We start from the raw sequence: 25,876 nt of genomic DNA, 5'->3' as shown, positions 1-25,876 counted from the left end.
CCAGTTAGAAATAGAAATGTAACCAGTCGTATCTCAAATGTTGTAAATCGCTTGGAATAAAGGCGTCAGTCAAAATTATTAATGAAAAGCAGTTTATAACACAAAAATATGAAAGGCACTACATAATAGCTAGCTAGATATAGGGGCGCATGGTAATGTGTTTCATCATTCTCAGTTATCTGTAAAACAAGAACCATATAAGTATGCCGCATTATACTTTCTGGGTCTTTGTAGCTGTGATGGCTTTAGTAAATGATGACTACAATAAAGATTTATTTTCTCATTCTTCACGTCCAACTCGCATAATCTATTTTTAGGGCAGCAGGAGCCGACGCCTCTCTCAGCAGCGGCCTCCCCGGTGTCACCGCGTTTCCGTCACTCACTCTCTCACTGTCATCGAGACCGTTCACGGGTGTCACTTTTTCTAACACAGAGGCACCGTCCTCGCGGCCAGTTGCTGTTGGTGTGGAGTCTGCACGTTTTGCTGTTTTGTGTTTTTTTCCGTTTTCCTCCCGAATTATCAAAGACTTACAGGTTATAATAATTAGCAGCTCCAAATGTGCGTGCGCCCTGACGTGACCTGTCGCCCTGTCCACGGCCTGTTTCCTGACACTCGCCCAGTTTTGCCAGAGTAAGCAGCACTGAATCAGTTAACTGGGTTCGAGAATGTCATGTTACAAATATTTCCCAAACATAAACGCCTTCGGGTTTAAAAACCGTATTACCCAGAGCAGGGCCGGATTTATATGAAAAGAGGCCCTAGGCTATTCCACTTATGAGGCCCTTTCACCTTCCATTTTTAAGTTTGTAAATTACATGAGAGATAATAAAATACATCATTACTGTGATATATATCAATATGTTAAATGAAACATGTTGTGATTGGTACTAACCTTTATAAAAAATGTGGCACGGATAATAAATAAAAAAAAGTCGAGAACACTTATTTGGACATTTATTCTCAGCACCATATATAGTACTTGTAACAATAACTAATCAAACATAACACACAACATTTACAAAGAAACAAAATTCAAATAATGAAAATCTTTGACTACGAAAATAAAATACGCAATAAAAATTATCATATTTTCTGTCAAATTAAATAAAATATATTCAATACATTGATATACTTTGGTGCAATCTAGTATATACAAACGAACAGACCCAATGAGCCAAACACGTTGATCTTAACCAATACATTTTTATGTTTGTTTATTAGTCATATGCATAGAATTTCTCCTTATTTTTGGTTCAATGTTTTAGTGTTCACTGTTTTTAGAATAGTGTAATTTTAATTTTGCTAACAATTTGAATGTAGGCCCCTCTTGATTTTGAGGCCCTAGGCTGAAGCCTAGTTAGCCTATAGGAAACCCGACCCCTCCAAACAAGGACGGGAGAAGGTGCCATCTTCACGAAAGCTAGTGACTGGACCATCACTTGGACATTGGGATTCTGGAGCTCTGAGGCAGTGGCGACATCTACCCACTGAAGCCACCAGGCCGATTCTGACTCCTGTCAGCGATCCCAATAGAGTCCAGCTGCAGTCAGGACAGTGTTAGGCCTCGGCCGGATTCAGCGACCTGTGACACGCTGAGGCTCGTAAGGTGACGTCCCTGTCAGCGGCATCTCTTTTGACTCCACCCACATGCCACGCCCCCACCCCCGTGTTTGTGGTACACTTTTGTGCTTAATATACTATTATAGTAATGGTAACAAACTGAACGTGTGTGCAAAAAAATATTTATTATAAATTAAAAAAGCTTAACCAGGATAAACCGTCCATCCATCCATCCATTTTCCAACCCACTGAATTTGTAGGGGGTCTACAAAATTCCTGATCTTAAATAATAAAACAATGTTCTTTAACAGAATAATTTTAGTGTTTATTGACTAAATGTCAAATGTCAAAAAAAAAATATCTACAAGAAGCAGCCTAAAAAGCTGACAAATCCATATCCACAATCAAATATCCAAAACCCAAAAGCAACAGCAGAATTACAAAAACCAAAGTTTGGAAAAGAGAAAATCGATCCCTCCATTTCCCAACCCGCTGAATCCGAACACAGGGTCACGGGGGTTTGCCGGAGCCAATCCCAGCCAACACAGGGCACAGGGCAGGGTGCCAACCCACCGCAGGACACACACAAACACACACCAAGCACACACTAGGGCCAATTTAGAATCGCCAATCCACCTAACCTGCATGTCTTTGGACTGTAAGAGGAAACCCACGCAGACACGGGGAGAACATGCAAACTCCACGCAGGGAGAACTCGGGAAGCGAACCCAAGTCTCCTAACTGCAAGGCAGCAGCGCTACCACAGCGCCGCGGATAAACCGTCGTGCTAATGTAATAAACGTCTCTTCGTACCTGCTGCGAGGTTGCCAGCCAGCCATCCCCAATGGGTACACAAAGCCGGTCTTAGCTGGGCAACCCAAACTACTACTTTATACCTCTTCGCGCTTCTGGGGCGAGTGCATCATTCCTCTGGAGCATAAACTCCGTCACAATTAATGTATCGTCAGTACAGATATCACAATTTTGTACACCAGTAATAATACAGTACTAGTGCTATAACACTGACAGGACCACAAAGCCAGTACTCCAAATAGCTCCCAAACTTCAGGCGCGTAGTATTACATATTTTGACAGTTTACACAAATTATCTGATTTATTCGATTCAGAGTCTATAAGAATATTTAGAGTTAATCGTACTGAGTGCGGCATATAATTTATTCTTTTTCGTCTTCTTCTTAAGGAAAAGAGCGAAACAGGGGACTGGCTCCAGAAAGGGGGCGTCAATTTATGGACCTCATAGTGTCTGAAGTGCTTGGATCTGTCCGAGGCCTAAAACTATCCTGACTGCAGCGGGACACTTCTCGGCGATCACACACCGTGAAATAGCAGACGCAGAGACTCAGGGGCTCCCCCCAGTGGCAGGCTGACGTTGGTATCGGCCGAGTCCTTTACACACAGCCAGACGCGTCATCTTTCACCTTTAGGGCTTGTGCTCCGGGACGAGACCACCTCGTTACATTGTCCGGACTCATCTGGGCTCCCGAATGAATCAACCCAACACCGGCTGGCGGGATGTACGGATCAATGCGCTGATTTGTTTGCGTAGGCAGTTGGGCATCATAAAGCTTATCGAACTAACTTTTTCCTGAGGTTATTCAATTCTGTGATACCCCTGCAAATATTGAGCGATTCACCCTTCAGTGATTGTTATTCATCGAGTTAACAATACCTAAATGCAAGAAACTAAAAGCTGAATATTTTCACAGGCGCCTGCTTCTATACTCATACGGTAGGTTGAGTATTTTTACGCATTAAATATTTCGGTGTCATCTCCCATAATCATTTTTTGACTTGCTCTGTATTTGAAGAGAGCACAAAAACCGAATATAAAAACTGCTTGGGCTTGGTAATCTCATCTGATCTGCCCTTTCTCCCTTTGTAGGATCTGCCACCTGCACTTCCCAACTTGACCAGCGGGCGGCAGCAGTTCTCACCCTGCTGTGCTGTCCAGAGGACACGAGAGTGCTGGCCGGTCAGACTCTTAAGCGCTCCACTGGCAAATGGCACCAGTGAAAAGATAACTGGCATGATGACCAGTTATCTGGCAACCGGTGGGCACAGGGCTGACACCAGCACTTTATTACTGTGGGCACTGTGCTTTCTGCTTTCAGGTTAGAAGATATCTAGATGCACATGCTTTTATTCTTTATCTCATATTATAGTTCCTTGCTTTTGATTACAGAAAATGGTTAAGAACACAAAGCGACCATTTCTTTGTGATGCAGGTCATTATTCTGCCATAGTGTGCAAAGGGTGTGCCCAGAAAGGGTATAATAGGGTATTTAATTTAAAGTGTGGAAAGACCCCAGTGTCCATAGGGTGTGCTAAAAGAGGGTAAAATGGAGCATCTAAAGTGTGTAAAGACCCCAATGTCCATAGAGCATACCCAGAAAGGGTACAATGGGGCATTGTTTTAAAGTGTGTAAAGCCCCCAGTGTTTATAGGGCTGCGGTGGGCTGGCGCCCTGCCCTGTGTTGTCTGGGATTGGCTCCAGCAGACCCCCGTGACCTTGTGACCTAGTTAGGATATAGCGGGTTGGATAATGGATGGATGGATGTTCATAGGGTGTGTCCAAGGAAGGTATAATAGGGTGTCCAGTTTATACAGTGAAAAGACCCCAGTGTCCGTAGGGTATACTGTAATGGTGTGTTTAATTTATAGAGTTTAAAGATCCCTGTGTGCGCTGGGTGTACCCAAAGATTGTGTTTAATCTGTCCACATCCTGCTGTTTCTTTTGAAAATGGGTCATTTCTGGTCTCCAGATGGGTTGGGGTGGGCCACTCAATCTTCAGTGCCCGCAGTGGGACTCAGATACCCTTGGGCACCCCATTTATCTTTTTAGGTTGCTAATTTACTGACAGAATCCCATAAATTCACACAGGGGACATCAACAGACTCAAATTGCTGGTCCCTCTCGAGTGACAGGAGATCATGAGTCCTCAGTCAGGAGCCCAATCCCCCAAGCCCCAGCAATTCCAAGGTTTTAATCCTGAGGAGAATTCTTGAGCAGGATTTGGTCAAAGGACAGAACAGCGTGTTTGGTCTCCACAAACAAAAGTGACAGTGCAGACTTGAGCTTTTACTTGTCTCCCTTTCCAGCAGGGTCTTTTTGTGCTGGCGGAGATGGCATTTTTGGGAACACGCTGGCTCCAGGTAAAAGAGCGCCTCTGATCTTTGAACCCCCCCCCCCCCCATTTACCCCAGAGATCACTAACCACCCCATCATCACATTTTCAGTTTGGACCTACCTGAAGGTGGGGAAAGGGAGCCGCGACTTGCTGTGTTTGAGCAAAGACCTGTCTGAGTCTCAACTGGCTGACCCTGCGTACTTCTGGATCGGACCCGATGGCAGGAGAATTGAAGGTCCGTGTGCGCTCAGGTGACATTTTGGGTTTATCAGTGTTTAATCAATCTGTAGATGAAAAGAAACAATGTGAGGCGGGCCCTTAAAAATGGATTAAAGTGGTAAAAAAAAATGAACATGAAATGAATATAGTGCCTTGCACTGCAATCACACCGATAGGGTATGTGTGTGGCAAAGCCAACAAAACCACCAAGTATAAAAGCCGACAGAAAGAAGAATTTCAACATCTACAATTACAAAGGCCCAGGAGTGATGGGAGTGTGGGAGGAGCTTGGAAAGCCTTAGCAACCAGCCAGCCATAGCAACCAATCAAACCTGAAAAGGAAGAACAATGAGCTGAAGGAGTGCAGGCCGATCGATTGTCTGCTGTGGGAGATGGCGATGATCAGGTTATGAAGTGTAAGACAACAGGCTGGCCCAGCTGATCAAGAGGGGCCGCAGACTTCGTATAGTGCCTTGTATTGGCAAGGTGAACACAAAGCAATCATTAAAACAGAATAGTAATGTCGGTCAAATGCTGTACAAGAAAGCACATGTATTATATAGCGCCTTTCCATGGGGATCACCAGGTTGTAAGGTTTCTTTAATGTGACCACTGGCAGGTTAAGTGACTCATTCAACATTACAGAGTTAGTCAGTGGTAGGACCTGAGTTGGCACTCTTCTCTTCTTATATAGCACCTTTCTATTTAACGCCTCATGCCAGTCCACTTTGCAGCTACAGTGCAATTGCTGCCATATTTGCAGAGCTGGGACACTTGGATATACATAGGGGGCGGCACGGTGGCGCTGCTGCCTCGCAGTAAGGAGACCCGGGTTCACTTCCCGGGTCCTCCCTGCGTGGAGTTTGCATGTTCTCCCCGTGTCTGTGTGGGTTTCCTCCCACAGTCCAAAGACATGCAGGTTAGGTGGATTGGCGATCCTAAATTGTCCCTAGTGTGTGCTTGGTGTGTGTGTGCCCTGCGGTGGGCTGGTGCCCTGCCTGGGGTTTGTTTCCTGCCTTGCGCCCTGTGTTGGCTGGGATTGGCTCCAGCAGACCCCCTGTGACCCTGTAGTTAGGATATAGCGGGTTGGATAATGGATGGATATATATATATGTTTTTGGGTTTTCCTACTGGGGCACAGGCAGATGAAGTGACTTGCTCAAGGCCACATAGTGTCACTAGTAGAACTTGAAGTCCAAAGCCTTAACCACTAAACCACACTGCTTAATTTTAAATGAAAGAGAACACAAAAGGGAGGTGCGTCATTCATTTAGAATGGATCTTTTTGTCAAATGCCAAATTTTATAGAGTGCCTTTCCCTAAGAACCTCCATCCCAAGTACTGAATTTCTGAAATTGAAGCTGCAATTTGGGTTCACAAATTATGTCAAGAGCAGCTTTGGTTTTCACAATCGTATTGCTCCTATTGCATGGAGTTTTATTACCTATGGCTCCTTTTTATTGTAAGCCATGTCCCAACTGCATATTTGTACGAAATTTTTAACATAGATGGCATTAAAGATCAGGGCCGCATTGTTTTTGGTCCACTACATGTTTATGGTGACCACCAGCCCAAGTCACTTAACAGCTACAGTGCAGTCATCGCCACATCTGCACAACTTGCACACTTGTAGGTCACCCACTTGGAGTTACAAAGTCTGCAAATGGTGGGAACAGTAGCCTGATTTTATATAGTGCCTTTCAATACCTAAAATCAATTTCAACCTTTTAATAGGTACAGTGCAATCATTTTCCATGTTTTTTGAGTTGGGACAGGCAGATTAAGTGACATTTATGGTCACTTAAGTAACTGGACAGAACATCTGCAGTCTATTCTTGAATATCACGCATTTTCATAACGAATGACAATCAACTCTCTTCATAGACAAAACACCATAGTATCCATATTTCTTTAATGTGTCTTGCTCAGAATAACACTCTTTTTCAGTATTGAGAAATCTTCTGATTTCAAATAGCACATTTCCATAATGTCATATCACATATGTCATAACACATATTCCGGTCGACCGTTACAACTTCATAACTAGACTATCTGTGCTGCCTGTCTAAGACAAACTGAAGTCTTGGTAATTAATGTAGATCTCAGCATTAACATGTGCAGTGCACCATCTACCAGAATGATTTTTGTAATGCATGCAGTAATAAAATGCATTACTACAAATGTTTGATGCACCATCTGTTGGAATGACAAATGCATTGCATATGTCTCTGTTGCATGCCATTTGGTACAGGATTCATTAAATGTTTGTGCTGCGCCATCTAATGGAGTGACAAGTGTAACGCATATGTCTCTGTTATATGCCATATGGTATGGAATACCAGAATCAACACATTTTATTACTAAAAATGTTTGTGATGGGTGGCACGGTGGCGCAGTGGGTAGCGCTGCTGCCTCGCAGTTGGGAGACCTGGGGACCTGGGTTCGCTTCCCGGGTCCTCCCTGCGTGGAGTTTGCATGTTCTCCCCGTGTCTGCGTGGGTTTCCTCCGGGCGCTCCGGTTTCCTCCCACAGTCCAAAGACATGCTGGTTAGGTGGATTGGTAATTCTAAATTGGCCTTGGTGTGTGGGTGTGTTTGTGTGTGTCCTGCGGTGGGTTGGCACCCTGCCCGGGATTGGTTCCTGCCTTGTGCCCTGTGTTGGCTGGGATTGGCTCCAGAAGACCCCCGTGACCCTGTGTTCGGATTCAGCAGGTTGGAAAATGAATGAATGAATGTTTGTGATGCATAATTTGTTGGAATAAGAGAGACACAGCAGCTGGGCAGACACAATGGTTCTCATAGATTTGTCTTTTTATTAAGGTGGATTACAGTTGTTTCCATTTTTCTTTAACATGACCACTGCCATGTAATGGGATTTGAGAGTTGAGGGGTTAATCTAAGCCTTCAGTTTTATGATTTTATACAATCTGAATATAACAAACCAGCTGAATTCACCATTTTCCACGTCTCTGTATAGAGCACATGTGAGTGACCTAACCTAACCTACCTATAGTCTTCTCATTCTATATAGTGCCTTTCTACTGTAAGTCCCTTTAAAACTACAGGACAATCATTTCCAGATTTCTGCAGTTGTAGGTTCAGTAACTCACTCACTCTCAGTTTCCAAGTATGTTAGTTGCAGGACTGAACCACCAGGTGGGGGCGCCGTACCTTTAAGCTCTGACTATTAAATATGAGGGGGCCTCACTGTGTGTCGTATTCACTCAATGCATTTCTTTGTAAAAGTCACAATTTCAGTTTCCAGTGACAGTGAATAACAAACTGAATCTTCCCACAGGGGACTCTCAAATGGACGTGAAAGATGGCATCCTGCACCTGAGCCCCCGGTTCCAAGCTTCGCGTTCGGGACCCTTCTCATGCACCTTGAAGTATAGAAACACGGCGACTGGAAAAGATATGTTTGTGCTTTACAGATTTCTGGTGTATGGTAGGTGTGCTCCTGTTTCCTCCCACAGGCCACAAAGACATGCAGGTTAGGTGAGCTGGCGTTACTGAATTCTCCCTTTTAGGGGTGTGTGTGTGTTTGCCCTGTGACAGACTGGCACCCAGTCCAGGGATTGTTCCTACTTTGTGCCTGATGCTTGATAGAATAGGCTCCGCCTTCCCCATGACCCCTCCCTGGATAAGTGGGTTAAGAAAAATGGATGGATAGGTGGGTGGACAGTACATGCCTTACAGTCGGCCCACCATACGTCACACAATTACAGACAAGCAGTCTGGGAAAAAGCTGTCAGTGTAGCAGCTCCTCGGCGCCACAGTCCACATGGATGCTTATCCAATACGATCTGAAAATCCATGAAAACTTTGGGAAATGTGTCTGATGCACGTCAAATAGGTGGGGAGCATGTAAACTCTGAGGTCAGTACCATTGCCTCATAGCTCCAGGGAGGCAGGTTGGATTCCTGGCCTGACTTTCACTTTGTCTAGACTAGACTGAATATCTCCCACTGACCGCTCTGGTTTTCTCCCACATCCCCAAACTGTACAGGTCAGACTGAACAGCAGTTCTAAACTGGCCCGGTGTGACTTAGTGAGGCCTGATTTGGACTGCAGTCCCATCCAGGGATGGTTCCTCTCTTGTGCCCAATCAGGGTGGGATAGACGCTGCCTATTTATGACCCTGTATTGGACTTAATGGGATCAGAAGATGCAAGAATGGATAGGCAGGTGGAAAGCCAGTTGGCTCAGTAGTTCACAGCCCCAGAGACTCCGGTTCAACGTTTGGCTGAACCTCCCATCTCTGTGTAAATTTTCCCCATGTACTCCAGTTTCTCTAGGATCTTTCCTTGAGGGGTTCCAGCCTTCTAGGACCCTCATTTGGATTAAGCAGGTTTAAAAATGCTCTGTTTTCCAAATGTTATTGCTGCTGTTAAGGGTCTGAGTTGATGTAATGCAATGTGGCACCCCCTTTGTGGGCAGAATGCAAGATGGAAAGAGTTTTATTTTTTTCCTCTGGTTAGATTCAGAAAGCTAACTGGGAAGAGCAACACTTCATAACATTCTCAGACCCACATAATCGATTCAGGGTCTCCGGGGCTTTAAGTACACAGTGGGAAATCATCATGGATAGCACTCTGAGCCCACTGCAGGGCACATTTCCATATGCCCACATGGGGTCAATTAAGAGAAGACAAATGAACCAAATCTGTGTGCCTTTGGGAAAACAGAAGCATGCAGAGGCAGATGGAGAAGACGCAGACTACACCTATGACTGACAACTGAGCTAGAAAACTGGCAAATGTTTTTCAGACTTCCCTTAGAAGTACATGTCACATCGGGACACCGGTGCCTCCTGTAGGATGGCATCAGCTCTAACTGTTTTAAGGCAAGAGAGCCTCCTGCTGGCCCAGCAGTGCTACTTCCACCACATGCTTGAGTTCCCACAACAGCTCACAGACATGGACTGGCAACTCTATAAAGGTCTTTGGATATGAGGGTGGGATTCAGCCGTGTTAGTCTCTGACTCCTGAGATCCTGTACATGAAATGGCCACACGCACACACACACTTAACAGAGGAAGCAGGGTTTGAAACATGGGGGTCCCTGCAGGGTTCATATTTCACTTGATATCCATTACTGGGTTTGTAAGAAAGTATTGTAGCAACAAGTGCTACCCAGGTGGGGCGGGGCTATGTGTTTGAGGGGGCATTGGATGGGCGGGGCTAGGTGTCTGAGTGGCAGCAGTCCTTACAGTAGGGAAATGCTGCACGTCCTCTGACAAGCCTGCAGAAGAGGGTGGAGACTTGTGGAGAAAACGTTGAGTTAGTGATGAAAAAGAGGGCGATGGTGGACAGCAGGAAGTGCTGAAGATTGCTTATGCCGATAGTGCTGACATTTCTCAGGTTCGTCTTTGGTGAGACCCTTGGTGCTCCTGACTGACTAGGGCTGGTGGTGCAGATCTGTGGCAGTGTAGTAAATTGGTTCACATCACATAATTCATATAATGTGTAGGATGAAACAACCATTGCGGCGCTGCACACAGTGTATACCTTGATGAAAAGTGGCTGTTCTGTGTGCTGCTGCTTAGCAGTGTAAGGCTGTATGGTGTTTGTTTGCAGATTGTGATCCATGTATGGTGGGATTTGTCTACTTTAGTTATACATACTGTATTCTAACTGGGTGGAATTCTCCATAGCTAATTTATTAAATATTCACTAATACCTGAGTAAAGTTTCAGCACTGAGCCAACAATGGGAGTACTACTGGGAATCCCCTGATTACTTGGGAAATATTTTGCACAATGGGAACTACTGTGAGGTTAAGCACCAATTAGCACCTGTGCTTGCCCCCTGTCTAAGACCACCGACACTTGAAATGTCATCACACTCTCTTCATTACAAGTAAGCCCGCGATTCGCTAGCGAATCGGAAATCCAAGAATGGTAATCAGTTTCTGTTCCGTCCGATATCTGGATGGATGACATATCATGGAGGGTGGGTGCGTCTGGGGAAATGTCATTTAATTACATAAGCATATCCGTAGTAAAGCGGTTTCGTTTTGTGGAGACGTGATTCCGTTGCCTTTGCTGACACCGACTGCTGGCAGAGTGGAGCACAGCAAGTTTAGTGTACAGGTTGTGGAGTCTGGGAAGCCGCTGGGTTAGAGTCTGTGACCGTTATGTGATCTATATTATGGCACAGTGGATTAGAGCAAGTGTAGCTCACAGGTTTTGTTATTTGGGCGCCACGTACTGACTCTGGGAAGCCGCTGCGTTTTGGGAAGCCGCTGCGTTTGACTCTGGGGCGGGCGCTACGGCGCATCACGTTGTGTTATTTGGGTGCCACCTACTGACTCTGGGAAGCCGCCGTGTTTTGGGAAGTCGCTGCGTTTGACTCTGGGGCGGGCGCCACCGCGTTTTGGGACGCCGCTGCGCAAGTTCAGTTTACAGGTTGTGGTGTTCGTGTGCCAGCCACTGAGTCTGGGAAGCTGCTAGGTTAGAGTCTGTGACCGTCATGTGATCTATACATTAGCTATGGGCGGGCTCGTGGCAGTGCGCGTGCACCTCGATGCGCCCTGCGTCCATATCTGGTTTACAACCTTTGGTTAGTAATATGGATGTGACTGTAGCACAAACAGCACAAAATTCACAAAAAGGCCAGACCAGGACCAAATCAGGCTTCACCCCAGGCAGCCAGACCCCAAACTCAAGAGGCAGGTGTCATGATTAGGGATCATGTGCATTCATTTGGTATTTTCTAACATCTTGATCGCTTTCCATTCATTTTGAGATCCATGGTTGGCGCCGCTTCCCACGTTGCTAAGGGTAGTGCCGGATCTACATTTTTGGGGCCCTGAAACTTGAACTGTTATGGGCTCCTTCACAACAAGCAAATGGGGCTGAGTTAACCACTGTTATCCTCTTCAATGGGGTTATTCCATGACAGGTCACCGCAACTTACTAGTTTAGTTTCACAGCAGATCCACCCCTGGATAAGGGTGTGTTAAGGGTCGTGACCTGCGGATAATCAGCAAGGTCAGCTGGGTATTCCTTTCGTTATCCGATCTGCAGACACAGACATCCTAAAAAAATACTTAAAAGAAATCTTTTGTTAATTGTGCTTCCCACGAGTTTTGTTTGCTTTGACCTCTTTGCCTGTTTTTTTTTCCCCAGTTTCACTTCCTCTTTGGAGCGAGTTGCTCCATAACACCCACTTGCTGCCAGTGAATCAATAACAGCATCAGCCCAGCAAGCCATGCAAATGAGTTTCACAAACATTCCAAAGGTTACAATATGAATAAAAGCACATAAAATGATCAAATAAATAAGACTTAGCTCGACATACACACTGAGACCTGCTCGCTGGGTTTGAAGTTAGAAGGTCGCCATTTGGTTTTGGGCTGAGCTAGTTTTGGGCAGTGCATGTCTCTGTCCACTAGGTGGTGCTCAACTGTCCAGCACCCTCCACTGAGCCCTGCCTTTCTGCTGTTTTCTGCTCACCTTTAGGATATGTGGACCCTTTGTATAGCTACAGGTTTCTAGCCCAATTCCGCGTGGCTCAGTGTGACAGTGCCATCAACCAGCAGTACCTGCAGAACCTGCTGCCCGCAGTGAAGAATCTCCTTTTGAGGGTGGCCTGCAGGGTGACTGACCCAAGCATGGAGTGTCACCTCATGAATGAGCCCGGCTCAGATCTGCAAAACAAACTCTTTGTTTCCTTCGCAGGTCAGTAAGCCCCTGTTTATTTCTGTAATATAGCACCTTTGACTAGTTGGCAGTGCAGGATGTTGCTGGTTGATGTCTTCCAAGCTCTCCTAAACTCCAGCTCCAATTATGAAGGCCTCCTACAATGTGAAATCTGACACATTTGTTTTGGTGAGGGTGTCACACAGGTGGCTACACAGCATATGCTCCTGGGTCTGTGTCTTAGTAGTCTTTGTTTTTACTTTTCCTTCCCTCAGTGGATTCCTTTGGCAGGGACTGGGAGGCGTTCTGCAGAAAGCAGCCGGCAGACTGCAGAGAGGATGCCAACCAGCGGGTGGAGCAGGTGAGCACTGAGAGAGAAAGAGAGAGACAAGACTTATCTGTATGTCCTGAAATGGACTGTAAATTTAAAGGTAGATGGGCACCACTTAGCTGAAGCTTTGACCCCTATTGCTATTAGACAGGTTCATGACAACACCTAGGCCCTGTAGGGGTATTGGGCTTGTTTGTATGGGATTAATACTCCCTGGCCATAAAAGGGCATTAGCATCAGCCAAGCAAATAAAGTATCTATCTATCTATCTATCTATCTATCTATCTATCTATCTATCTATCTATCTATCTATCTATCTATCAAATGGAGGAGCTGCCATTGTGAGGGGAGGCACTGTAGGACATAGGCCTTTGATGACTGTTCAGGTCAGGGTCGGGGGATACTGTGGCCTGACTAGGCAGTTGATAGAGCCAAGCTGTATCAGTTGGTCATACATTTGTCCCGTGCCATCCAGAGCCACACCACCAGTACACTGTGACGGCACTGGCACCTCTCAAACCAAATCAAAGGCAACGGGCGTGCACACATCAGCCGACGGCTTCAGCTAGTAAAGGTCTATTTTTTAACAAAAACACCATAATGCAATCCATTTCCACTTCCTTATTTTAATGCACGTCCCCTCCATCCCTTTTCCTGTGTCATACTTCACGTCAGGTAGAACAGTTCAGCCGCAGCCCCGGCCCGATTCCATGCACTGTTTTTAAACAAACGAGTGTTTTGTGTCACTCCAGGCCAGGCTGATGCTGCACAATTTCTTTGAAACCGAGGCCAGTGTCATGAAGAGGCAGCCTGGCATGTACATCCAGGAGACCAGGTTAAGTGAAAATCGCATTTCCAGCTGCCCACCGGGATACGGAATCAATTCTGAGAGACACCCAGAATGCTCTGTTTGCTGTGGTAAGAGCTGTGTGTCTTCTGTAACTCCAAGGAGGCCCAGATATTTTGAGAACAAACTGGGATTCAGACGTAGGCAGTGACAGGAGTCTTGCAAAAGTGAAATAGTAGAACTAATGATCCTAATGTCTTTCTTGGGCCTGCCTAAAAGTCAACAAGACCCTCTTTGCTTGCCCATGGGGTGGCTGCCCCACTTACCCACAGATTTCTCTTCACCTTTTGCTCCTTTGATCCTACCAACTCCAAGTACCCTGTCCTTCTCATCTGGAGCTCCATTTAAGCCTCAGCCCTCTGTTCTCTCAGGGTCTCTTCCAGTGCCAGCGTCATCCCTTTCAAATGTGGGACTCCTAGTAAAGAATACCAGGCCACCACTCCCCCTGAATGGAACCAGCTGTCTCTGAAACCCAACATGGGTTCTCTGCCACATCCACCTGGGCTGAAACTTGAGACACACTTTGAGATCCGGCTTAACCATTCTGGAAATTGGGGGCTCACTGACCTTAAGCACATTACCTATGTTAACTTTGGCATTCTGAGACTTAAGCCCACCCAGATGGTGCAGAATTCCCTCTGATCGGCCCATTCCCATTTCATCACCCTCCTCCGTGGGCTCACCTGCTTTCTGCACATCAATAAACCATCTCCGGTGAGTTTGAGTTAAACTGGTACTCTTCTTTCCTTGTGCCCCACGCAGTTGCCTGCGATCCGGGGACCTACAGTGGCAAGGACTCTGTGACCTGTGAGCACTGTGATAGTGCAGAGGTGTGGGACTATGCTGCCACCGTTTGTCCTTGACCTCGGCTGCCAAGACAGACAGATTAATGTCCACAGGACTGGCACTCGAGGGTAGGTATCCCATACGCATTTCTGTTTTTCAATGACAACGTACTGTAAACGTGTCTGCTTATTGGCCAAATTAACAATTAAATGGGGAATAATTTTAAAGACAAAAATAAAGTAAAAGAATTCTATAATAAGACCAACATTCCCTGTGTCTGTGTGAGGTTTTCTTCAAGTACATACCGAAAAGACGTGTCTTAGTTGAGCTGGCGTGGAACGGTCAAGCAACAGACTGGCATCCCAATCAGTCAGCTCCATGTAACCCTGAATTACATCAAGCAGGTTTGATAGTGTGGATGAACCACTGTCAAGTGAGGCTGCTGGTTCAAACTACAGTTTCTTTTTTTTTGGTCAGGGCATTAGAGACATCAGGATGAGACCTGCAATGGGGCCTGCTGCACAATTGCAAGTGGGGCTGAACAGAAGGGCAACAACTGCCTTCTGGTTTGCACCTGTGCTATAAAAGACTTGTATAAAAAACTTTATTTTATATAGCAGCTTTTTACAGTGAAAACAACTTGAAAGAAAGTAATTTACTGTTGCAACTGCTTTTTCATTTTTTTTCAATAATCTCAGCACAGCGAGTTGAGCAACTCGGGGTCACACTGTAAGTAGTGAACAGCCTTGTGGTTTGCAGTCTTCATCTTATGCACAGTATATGATCAGATCCATCCATCCATTTTCCAACCCGCTGAATCTGAACACAGGGTCACAGGGGTCTGCTGGAGCCAATCCCAGCCAACACAGGGCACAAGGCAGGAACCAATCCCAGGCAGGGTGCCAACCCACCGCAGGACACACACAAACACACCCACACACTAAGCACACACTAGGGCCAATTTAAAATCGCCAATCCACCTAACCTGCATGTCTTTGGACTGTGGGAGGAAACCGGAGTGCCCGGAGGAAACCCACGCAGACACGGGGAGAACATGCAAACTCCACGCAGGGAGGACCCAGGAAGCGAACCCAGGTCTCCATACACATTTATAATTCACACTGTGATTATTTGGCCAAACTCCCAAGTTTAAGATCGCAGTATACTGTCACAGCTTCAGTTTATAGTGTGGATGTCTAGAGGGTCTGGCGTGGTGCAGTAACGTGTAAAACCTACAAACTGAAGCCTGTGGTGCCAAATCCACGTTGGATACGCCACGTTGGACATACTGTATGTGGTATAGCGGTTCCATGGCTCAAAAAAAAATGTCCAATTTTAAATAAACTGCGGAGTGCTGGGGGAGTGGAGCATATGTGAGCGCTCTGCAGAGAACACGGCTTGTCACTGGATTGGTGTAAGGCGGTCAGCTGACCATGTGTCACTTTTCCGGCCTGCTCATACAGACGGTCTATCTCATTATCAGCCTGGGGTGGCAATCAAGCGATCGCACCTGCAACCGCTCCCCGGCATATCAAAGGGGAGCACAAGGAATCACATGGGTCAGCTAAGAGCTTCTGCAAGGTCTTGCTTGTTGGCCAAAATGACCAGTGGCATCTCCATCACTTCTTCGTCTATACTTCTTCCTCTGTAGCTCCAACCTTGTCTCCCAAAGGCGTCCATGGTCAGTGCTGTCCATTACAAACAAAAGGCCATCTAAGTTTCTATAGTGCAAGACTCCAAACAGCTCTGACTTTCTCTCTTCCACCCACATCTCACATGGTGAACGAAACCCCAGGAATGGGCTCCTCAGTCTCTACGCTTAAGCCCACAGGATGATGGAATGAGTAGCGCTCATCTTCATTCTCAACAAGATTAATGTCTCGTCTGATGCATTCAGCCCTAGCATGCCGATCCTGAAAGGCTGCCCATAAAGATGCTGGTAGATGTTATTGACGAGTTTCCCCATGGGTACATGCTGCCGGACAGTCTTCGAGTCTGACACGTTCTATAATTCCAGTTTACTCTGTGAGAGAAGGCCGGGGACTGAATATGCGTCACAGCACACGCTGGAAGTTTGAAGCGCGCAGGGGAGGGGCGTGGTCACAGAGACGTGCAGGCAACGCCCCTCCCAGCCAGCGACCAATCGGCCGAGGCCACTTCTTCCGTTGCCTTCAGGGTTACAAAAGTTTATTAGCTGTCGGGGGAAGCCGGTACTCCCCGAATGGCTTCACGGGCTCAGAACACAGGATACTAAGCTTCAGCGGTTCCCTAATCAATCTTTACTTCGTAGTGTTATTCGTAGGGCACGCTATATAGAGACTACGCTGTGCAGTACCATTATATTTCGAATAAAAAAGACACAATGGAGTACAATATTATTAAAACACGTGATCAGTTTCAGAGAAATAATAATAAAATGAAACGTGAGAACATGAGAACTGTCGACTCATATTGAGCAAAACGCGCGCCAGTAAAACAACGAAGGTTCAAGGAAGTACGTATCACAAAACTAAATTCATTCTATCTTTTGAATCAAAATCGCGAATCATTTAAGTTTTTCATTAAGTTACTAGCGTGTTGGCGCCTCCAGCAAATTATTTGCATTCATATTAATAAATCGGGTGGGTTTTGAATGGCCCTTTGTTTATGTCGGCTGCATTTGGTGACGCAGTCTGGTTTTGCTAATCCAGACGACAAGCCACGAGCGAATTGTGTTTAAAGGTGGGTGGGAACAATGAGACGGCTGACTGTGTCACGTTTCTAAACCAATCCAACGCCTCATGAGGGCGGTGCTCAAAGTAGGGGCGGTGATTTTGAGCCGCAGAGCAGTAGTGCTCATGTTAACCTGGTACCACAAACAGCAAGGATTTGACTACAATAAACCATACAGCCGAAAAGACCCCCATTAAACATATGTGTGTGGAGCGCATGATAAAAAGAAACAAACAGTTGCAAGAAAAGGTAAACCTTTCTGTACACTCTGATTATACATTGACATTCGACGGCATCAAACGTGGGAACTATGTTGTCGCAGGTGCTGTGTGTGCTCTCTTTTGTTCAGTGCTATGTGTCAAACCCAATGAAATGGACTGCTGTTAAGAGAGCTGATAACAAACAGCCACAGGAGATGTGGATTTCAGTACTCGACACAGCTGAATTAACAAATCTACCTGACGGCACCTGTAGAAGCACACAAGAGACTATGCAGCATCTAACTTCTGAGTGCACGTCTAAATGAATATCTAAAAGAAGTTAACTATACTGTCTAATTTAAAATGCAAACATACCATGCAAGAATAGTGGCAGTGCTTTAACATGTAGTATATCCATAGACCATGGTGGTTATTTAAACTGTTTGCTGTTATGACATATAGTGATGCAAGTCAAAATGACAAAAAGATATTATAACAGACAGACACACATCTCAAACGCGTGCAGCCATGTACCTTGTGTCTCAGCATGCATTAAAATGTACAAATGAATTATTCAGTTTCAGTTACCTTGTGTTACTGAGCTCCTGAATTGATAACACATATTCAGCTTTTTATTTTCTCTCAGTGTCTTTTGTTCAGTATCTTCTGCTCTCCTTGAAACCCCAGCAGCAGTGTAAACCGTACAGATAGAAGGAATTGGGGGTGGGTGTTTGGGAAGAAGCCCCATGGGTGTAGCCTTTGCTGCGCAGGATTTTACAGCTGTTCACTACAAACTTTTAACAGGTTGTGCACAGACATTTATTCTAGCTTAAGAGTCACGTCTGGTCCTGTGAGACAAGGTGCAAACCAACCATGGGCTGGGCGTTGGCCTACTGTAGGCTCTGAAGCCAAACGGAAAGACGGCTTTTAAAATGTGTTGGGGGAAAGGCGAAATTAATTAAACATTTAAAGCTTTACTGTTTATAATCAAGTCTGTGTTTTACATTGTGCCTTTAATAGAGTACACCATTTCAAAGTGCTTTAGGTTTAGGTTTATTTGTCATATATAGGTTAACACAGGGTCAACATACAATGAAATGTGTATGACGAGAAAAACAAGTCACTCAGCCTAGATCCAATAAAGCTTAAAAAAAGATTACAAGTTAAAAATAGACAAGTCATATAAAATAAAATGTGTATGTTTTAAAAGACGTTATAGAGCAATATGAGTTGAATGAGCAGCAAGTACAAATGACAGTTATTGCACAGATAATATTTTATAAGTGCAGATGCATATTCCATAAAGTGCAGATGCATGTTCCAGTCAGTATTCTGAGTGTGTGCAGGTACAGTTTGTGTGTGAGTAGTGCAATGTAGATGTAATGTAAGTGTGTGTAAGTGTTCAGGTGTTGCTGTTGAGGAGTCGAATGGCCTGGTGGTAAAAGCTGTTCTTAAGTCTTGTAGTCCGAGCAGCCAGACTCCTGTATCGTCTGCCAGACGGTAACAAGGAGAACAGCTGGCGTGCTGGATGGCTGTGGTCCTTTATGATGCTGCTTGTCTTACGCAAGCACCGATGGAGGTAAATGTCTTCAATGGCAGGAAGACTCTTGCCCGTGATGTGCTCTGCTGCCTTCACCACTCTCTGTAGTGATTTCCGGCTGCTGGCAGAGCAGCTCCCATACCAGACGGTAATGCAGCCCGTCAGCAGACTCTCGACCACACTCCTGTAAAAGTTTGAGGTGATGTTGGCATTCATGCCAAACTTCCTCAGCCTCCTCAGGAAGTAGAGCCGCTGGCGAGCTTTCTTAACCACAGTGTCTATGTGAAGGGTCCACGAGAGATCCTTGGTGATGTTTACTCCGAGGAACTTGAAGCTGTTAACCCTTTCAACTTCTATGCCACTGATGTAGATGGCCTGGTGTTCTCTGCCTTGTTGTTTTCGATAGTCCACAATCATCTCCTTGGTTTTGCTGACGTTTATACAGTATCTACAGAGTGTCCATCCATTTTCTTAACCGGATTACCCAGATCAAAGTTGCAGTGGACTTTGCCCATCCTGGTGTCACAAACGTACCAACTCTCAAAACTGCCAATTGCCAAACACACATGGACAGAGGCAGAATGTGCGAACTACACATAGATAGGGCCAGGGGTTGGGATTCCAACCTCCATGAAGCACTCCTGACCCATTACTGTTTTTACATGTTTAAAACTGGATTAATTTTATTCAGCTGTACACTATATATAGGTTTATAGAGTTATTATTGTCGTGCATGTGCTATTCAACTCTCGACTCATTGTAACTACTGCAGTGCCATGATTAATGAGAAGAACTGGCTTACCTTGAAATTTCTGCCTTCCTCAAATGAAAAAAAAAAATCTCGCAAACATATTTTTATGTCCTCTCATTCTCAAGCCCCCTTTAATTTGGTTCAGGGTTATTGGGGGGCTGGAGCCTATTCTGGCAGCACAAGGTGCCATCTTATTACCAGGCCTACACATGCTTACACTCACAGTTACATGGCCAGTTAAGCTGAGTAGCACATCACTGGGGATGTTGGAGGAAATATGATATATCTCGGAACATTTTTAGCCACTGGGAGAAGATCCAGGACACCTTAGAGGAACTACACTTCTTGATTGGCCTACAAGTGTCTTTGAATTCTGCAAAATGAGTTAGAAAAAGTTACTGAGCACAAGGATGCCTACTCTGTCCAGTTCATCATCTCCAAGAAAAGCAGAGTGAATGTGAATAAACTGCGGTATTCAATGTGTTATATAGCACCTCTCATAAAGTGCAGCATGTCAAGGCATTATATGGCATTTCACAGCTTACTCCTTTACTTTATATTATACTTTTTCCTCATTACTAAACTTTGTATAATGCATGCAGGTCAATACAGCCTGTTTTATTTTACCTCAGTTCTTTTTCATTTTTATATCCTTAGGTACATTGGCTGACCGTGAGTGAGAAAGTGAGTGTGGGTGTGATAGACTCAGTACCCCATATGCCCCCTATCTTCCTTCCCTCTCCTTCACCTCAGGATCACTGAGAGTTGGCACAGCCAGCAGCTCTTACCTGTCAGTAAAGTTTGGCCACTCCCATGGTGACTCCGCAACCAGAGTCGGCTCAAAAACTTCCAGCGTGTGGCCTCCTGCGTCAGCAGTGGGCGGGGCCTCTCAGTCAAGTGTCAACCAGGAAGCAGATGGCCGACTATCCTGACGCACAAGCAGAGCGCCACAGAGAAGAACACAAGTTTAACAAATCACACAGGCACCATCATGGGCATCCTAATGGGCAAAATTTACCAGTCTCTCTACGGGCTTCGAGCCAGAATCCTGATGCTGGGGTTAGATGCAGCAGGCAAAACCACCATCTTGTATAAACTCAGGCTTAAAGAGATCATCCCCACCATCCCAACCATCGGTTTCAATGTCGAGATAGTGAAGCCTGTCCATGGGGTATCCCTCACAGTGTGGGATGGAAGCGGCCAGACTAGAGTGTGGAGCCACTATTTCAGCAAAACGCAAGGTCTACTGTTTGTGGTGGACAGTGCGGACACTGAACGCTTTGGAGAGGCTCAGGCACAGCTGCAGTGCATCCTGGAGCATGAGGAAATGAGAAGGGTTCCTCTTGTCATCCTGGCCAACAAACAGGACCTGCCAGGGGCCTGGCAGCCCGAAGAGCTGGTGGAGAAGATGGGACTAAGGAAGATAATGGATCACGAGTGGCTCATCCAGGGGTGTTGTGCAGTCAGTGGAGCCGGGATCAACGAGCCTGTACAGCACTTGGCAGATATGATTAAGCGCCACCAGACGGAGAGGTACTAATAATGGCACTGGAAGCTGAGCCCCCAATTCAGGACTGTGTCAGGCTGGCATTGCAGGTTCCATTTGGCAGACCTCAGGTTCTTTGCCTTTTTTATAATCTGACTGTAGCCTAACTTTAAAAAAAAAGCAAAACAATTATAATGATGGAGACACCCTGTGCCCCCTTTGCAGAGGCGCATGGGTCAAGAGAACAGAACCGTTCTCTGAGCACAAGAGCAGTGGGTACCTGGTGCCGTGTTTACTGAACAGAACTGTCTTACTTTGAAATTTCCATCCTCCTCACCTGAAAAATCTCACAGAAATATTTTCATCTCATTTTATTCTCAAATCCACTTAATCCAATTCATAAGGGACTTGAGCCTGTCCTAACTGCACAGGGTGCCAAGGCCTACACACACACCCACACACAGTCACACTGACAGTTAACCTGAATTGCACATCATTATGGATGTGAGAGGAAAACCAAAATATCTGGACGTAAATACAGACATCTACTTGCTTATTTCACTGAAATGGACTGGCACCCTGTTCAAGAATGCCTCCTGCCTTGAACTCTTTCCTGCCGAGGTTGGGATACAAGTGGTCCCGCTAAGCAGTGCACTACCATTGCTCAAGAATGCTGTTCTGCCAGCGTCACTGCTGCCAACACTGCTGCATCCAGCTCTCCTGCTCCTGGTGTCATGTGACCACCATCAGCCAATCCCAGCAGCTTCCTGCCCTTCAGAAACATGTGCAGATAAATGAGCTGTACGACGTGCTTGTGAGCCCCCTTGTGGAATATTCTGTGTGGTTTAGGTCTATACATTGCACAGGAAGGAACAGTGCCATAACTTTGGTGGAGCAGCCTCGAAGAAAGATGTGAGATGCTGAATTGGTTCATGTTAAAGAAATTGTCATAACTATGGGGTAACACAGAGGAACTGGGGTGGCCTGGTGGCATAGAGGTTGGACTGCTGCTTCACAGCTCCGGAGTCCTGGCTTCAAATTCTAGTTTGATGGCCACCTGTATTGAATTTGCACGTTTTCTCTGTGTGTTCATCAGTTTTCCTGCACTTCTTAACTCAAAGAGATGTTTTTTAGGCTGGCGGGACCCCACAGCACTATCATTAGATTCAGGATTTTGGGCATGTATTTAGCCACTAGGAGAAGATCCAGGGCGGATTGAAGGGATTACAGTTCTGCTACTTGGAAGTGTCTTGGAATTAAACAAAAAGAGCTGGTGAGCGCAGGAAGACCTAGTAAGTCAAGTTCAGCATATCCAAGAAATCAGAGTAAAATGAATGAATAACAATACTTCATGTTATATAGTGCCGTTCAGAAAGTGCGGCATTACATAGTCTCCCCAGCCTAACAATTTGAACCTAACCGTAAAAGACCATACTTCTTTATTTATTCAGTATTTTACTTTTTCCTCAGTACCTAACTTCCTCACTGTGTGCACATCATTCTCATTAGTTTTTACCTTCTTTTTATTTCAGACCAATACTGCTTAATGTTCATTGTCTGACAGTGAGTGAGTATGGTTGTGCAAATCTCCACCCCCAGATCCCCTAGACAGGCTCAGTACCTCATGTGCCTTCCTTTCTTCTGTCTCTGTCCTTACACAGCAGGCAGGAGCTGGCAGAGCCAGCAGTTCGTTTCCGCTCAGTAAAGTTTGGCCACACCCACAGTGACTGCTCTTCCAGTGACGGCTGAAAAACTTCCAGCGTGTGGCCTCCTGCATCAACAGTGGGCGGGTCCTCCCATTCAAGTGTCAGTCACAGAGCAGGCAGAGAGACTCTATAAAGGTGGCCAGCTGACTGACTGTCCTGACACACAGGCAGAGCACGAGACAGAAGAGCACCAAATTTACAATCACACCGGCAGCAAAAATGGGCATCCTCCTGGCCAAAATCTACCAGTCTCTCTATGGTCTTCAAGCCAGAATCCTGATGCTGGGGTTGGACGCGGCAGGCAAGACTACTATCTTGTACAAACTTAAACTGAATGAGACAGTCTCCACCATTCCAACCATCGGCTTCAATGTTGAGACAGTGGAGCCCATCCGTGGTGTATCCTTCACAGTGTGGGATGTAGGAGGCCAGACTAGAATTCGGCCACTGTGGAGACACTATTTCACCAACACGCAGGGTCTGATGTTTGTGGTGGATAGCGCTGACCCCGAACGCTTTGCAGAGGCTCAGGAAGAGCTGCAGTGTGTCCTGGAGCAACAGGAATTGAGAAGGGTGCCCCTCGTCATTCTGGCCAACAAGCAGGACCTGCCAGGGGCCCGGCGGCCTGATGAGCTTGTGGAGAAGATGGGGCTGAGGAAGATAATGGATCACGAGTGGCATGTCCAGGGGTGTTGTGCGGTGAATGGGGCCGGGATCATGGAGGCCGTACAGTACTTGACAGATATGATCAAGAGAAACCAGATGGACAGGCACTAATAATGGAATTGGAGGTTCTACCCCCTGCTCAGGACTCCTTCAGGCTGGCTTTACAGAGTATACTTAACGAACCTCAGGTACTTTGTCTCTTTTATAATCTGACTGTATCTGAACTTTTAAAAAGCAAAGCAATTATAATCCTGGAGACACCCTGTGCCCCCCCAATGTGATGAGCTACATGGCTCAAGAACTGCAGAAATGGGCACAAGAATAGTGGGTACCTGAAGCTCTGTATGAACATTTATGTTTTCAATATTTTGACTTTTTGGTTTTATTTCTTATCCTTACTACTAGTCTGACTATGGGATGTGATTTTGTTAGAATTTAAAATTTGAAGTTTTGTGAATTTCAGTTAATAAAAAATGCTGATATCAAGGTGTGTATTTAATAGGGAACCAAGCTCAGATCTCTGAATGTGTAAGTCAGCAGCACCAACCACTGTGCCACCTTCTGGCTACCTGGCCTTCTGTTCTGCACGCCCTTTGTAGAGTTCACATACTGCAAGAACCAGTCCTGGATGGGACACCAATCCATAGCAGCAGACATCAACACTTACCATGTTCAGGTTTTTAAATGTATGCCTTTAGAATAAAACCAGTGTGCTGGGATTCACCCAGCAGCGCCTGGAAAAAAAAAACTCGACCCAGCACATGATTTAAACCAAGGAAGGACGATCCGTGAGGGAGCAGCGCTAACCACCATGCTGCACACATTCACCTCCAAGTGTAACTAAACACTAATCACCATTCGTTGAATACAGGTACTGTACTGTATATTCACTCGAACGGTATTATAGTTAATGAAAGCTAAAATCAAAACTGAAAATATTATTAAAAAAACATTTTCGTAAACTGAAATTAAATAATTAACACAGCTGAAATGAAAAACTAAAACTAAACGATAAAGTAGCTGGAAAGACTAACTGAAATAAAATAATAATATACTGAAAATATTTTTAGTTTTAGTTTTTGAATGAACATTCTTGGTCTTTAACCCTTATAAAATTGTATAAAATTGTTCATATTCAGTATCTGGTTTTTGATTATGCTGGTTTTTATCAGACAAAAACATCCATCCATCCATCCATCCATTTTCCAACCCGCTGAATCCAAACACAGGGTCACGGGGGTCTGCTGGAGCCAATCCCAGCCAACACAGGGAACAAGGCAGGGAACCAATCCCGGGCAGGGTGCCAACCCACCGCAGAGACAAAAACAAAACCAGTTAATAAACCATGTAGTGTAGTAAGCTTCCACTAAAATATCCAGATCCATTCAGTCTACAGTTCTCTCTGTGACACAAAACTAAACTCCATAGTAGCTCTTTAACCATACCATAATTACTAAAACTAAAACTGAAACTAATACATATAAAAATAAAATTGAAATGTCTTTGTGAAATAAAAAATAAATGAAAACTAAAAATACACGATGAAGGAAAACTAAAACTAAACTGAATTTCCAAGTAAGGTCAGAAAAAATATAAAAACAAAAATGAATTAAAAAAAGCAAAATTATAATAACATTGGTTCACACATCTATTAAAGTCATTTCATTTATTTGTCTGCTTTTGAATGAGCGCCTTAAAGACCCTAGTAGCACTTTTGAGTAGGTGTCTGGATGTCTATGACTGTGCCCTACAATAGACTGGCACACCACTGAGTCTTGTTCCCACCTTGACTTTCAGATACAAAGTCATGGATATGAAGCCTGCAGACTAGTAGTAGTCTGTGTGGCATCTGCATGTTCCCTCCATGTTCTCTATTTCAAAGAGTGTAGGTCTGGAAAATTGGGAGCGCAAACCTGGTGCATAGTGAATTTCCAGCAATTGACTGGTGTCCCATTCACAATAGACGAATGCCTTGAACCCTGTGTTGCTGGGATAGGCATAAGTGCCACATCAGTAACTAACGGATGGACAGATAGATGAACACTAATAATTTAAGTGAATTCCTGGTGCCCATTGGTGGAATGTGCTAAAAGTCTGTATTTGGGGCTCTAACTAGCAATGCTAATGTCCACTCTGAAGTTCATTTGGCCAGGAGGATTAAGAGAGGGTCCTAGAAAAAAAGAACAGCCAATCACAGCATTTAAAGCAAAATATAAAGAGCCTGATCAATAGCTGAGATTAATAAGACATTAATATGTTCTGTGAAGTGAAAGGGAGAT

The 25,876-nt window shown here is 45.2% G+C and overlaps 2 protein-coding genes across 3 annotated transcripts; both read left to right on the top strand.

Moving 5' to 3' along the window:
- Positions 1–17,473: 17,473 nt before the first annotated feature.
- LOC114664376 (uncharacterized) lies at positions 17,474–21,420 on the top strand. Of its 2 annotated transcripts, XM_051918779.1 has the most exons (2): positions 17,474–17,484; positions 20,784–21,420. In XM_051918779.1, exon 2 carries the CDS (start codon positions 20,791–20,793, stop codon positions 21,277–21,279), a length of 489 nt encoding a protein of 162 aa, XP_051774739.1. In that variant the 5' UTR covers positions 17,474–17,484; positions 20,784–20,790; the 3' UTR covers positions 21,280–21,420. The 2 variants fall into 2 exon arrangements, with proteins under 2 accessions (XP_051774739.1, XP_028674292.1); XM_028818459.2 differs by lacking the exon at positions 17,474–17,484 and having other exon boundaries at positions 20,545–21,420.
- A 463-nt stretch (positions 21,421–21,883) lies between these two features.
- Positions 21,884–24,083, top strand: LOC114665115 (uncharacterized). Its single transcript, XM_028819517.2, has one exon. The coding sequence runs from the start codon at positions 23,151–23,153 to the stop codon at positions 23,706–23,708; it is 558 nt and encodes a 185-aa protein (XP_028675350.1). The 5' UTR covers positions 21,884–23,150; the 3' UTR covers positions 23,709–24,083.
- Positions 24,084–25,876: the final 1,793 nt, after the last annotated feature.

This window comes from Erpetoichthys calabaricus, chromosome 14, assembly GCF_900747795.2.
Source record: "Erpetoichthys calabaricus chromosome 14, fErpCal1.3, whole genome shotgun sequence".
Classification (NCBI taxonomy): Eukaryota; Metazoa; Chordata; class Cladistia; order Polypteriformes; family Polypteridae; genus Erpetoichthys; species Erpetoichthys calabaricus.
The sequence above is the reverse complement of the archived record's forward strand: the minus strand, read 5'-3'. Positions and strand labels throughout refer to the sequence as shown.